This window comes from Bison bison, unplaced genomic scaffold (genome assembly GCF_000754665.1).
Source record: "Bison bison bison isolate TAMUID 2011002044 unplaced genomic scaffold, Bison_UMD1.0 scf7180017864456, whole genome shotgun sequence".
Lineage (NCBI taxonomy): Eukaryota > Metazoa > Chordata > Mammalia > Artiodactyla > Bovidae > Bison > Bison bison.
In genome coordinates this window covers 27143029-27143235 of record NW_011495018.1, presented here as the reverse complement: position 1 = coordinate 27143235, position 207 = coordinate 27143029, and the positions used below count along the sequence as shown (strand labels likewise).

The window sequence follows — 207 nt, the reverse complement described above, 5'->3', positions numbered from 1 at the left end:
ACCTCCCCACCTCCCTACCTCCCTATTCATTGTTCTCTTCCCTGCTGTACATAATTCACTCTTTCTCTTCTAGTCCTTGTGTGAGGGGATGCGGATTTTGGGTTGTGTGAAAGAGGTAAATGAACTGGAACTGGTGATTAGTCTCCCCAACGGCCTCCAAGGGTATGTGCAAGTGACTGAAATTTGTGATGCTTACACTGAAAAGCT

At 46.4% G+C, this 207-nt stretch overlaps 1 protein-coding gene across 1 annotated transcript in view; it reads left to right on the top strand.

The window, feature by feature from the left end:
- PDCD11 (programmed cell death 11) overlaps window positions 1–207 on the top strand; it is a 42524-nt gene that overhangs the window by 4112 nt on the left and 38205 nt on the right. The window contains exon 4 of the mRNA XM_010859417.1: window positions 74–207. Within this exon, the coding sequence (XP_010857719.1) occupies window positions 74–207 (134 nt within the window). The remainder of the gene's footprint in view (window positions 1–73) is intronic.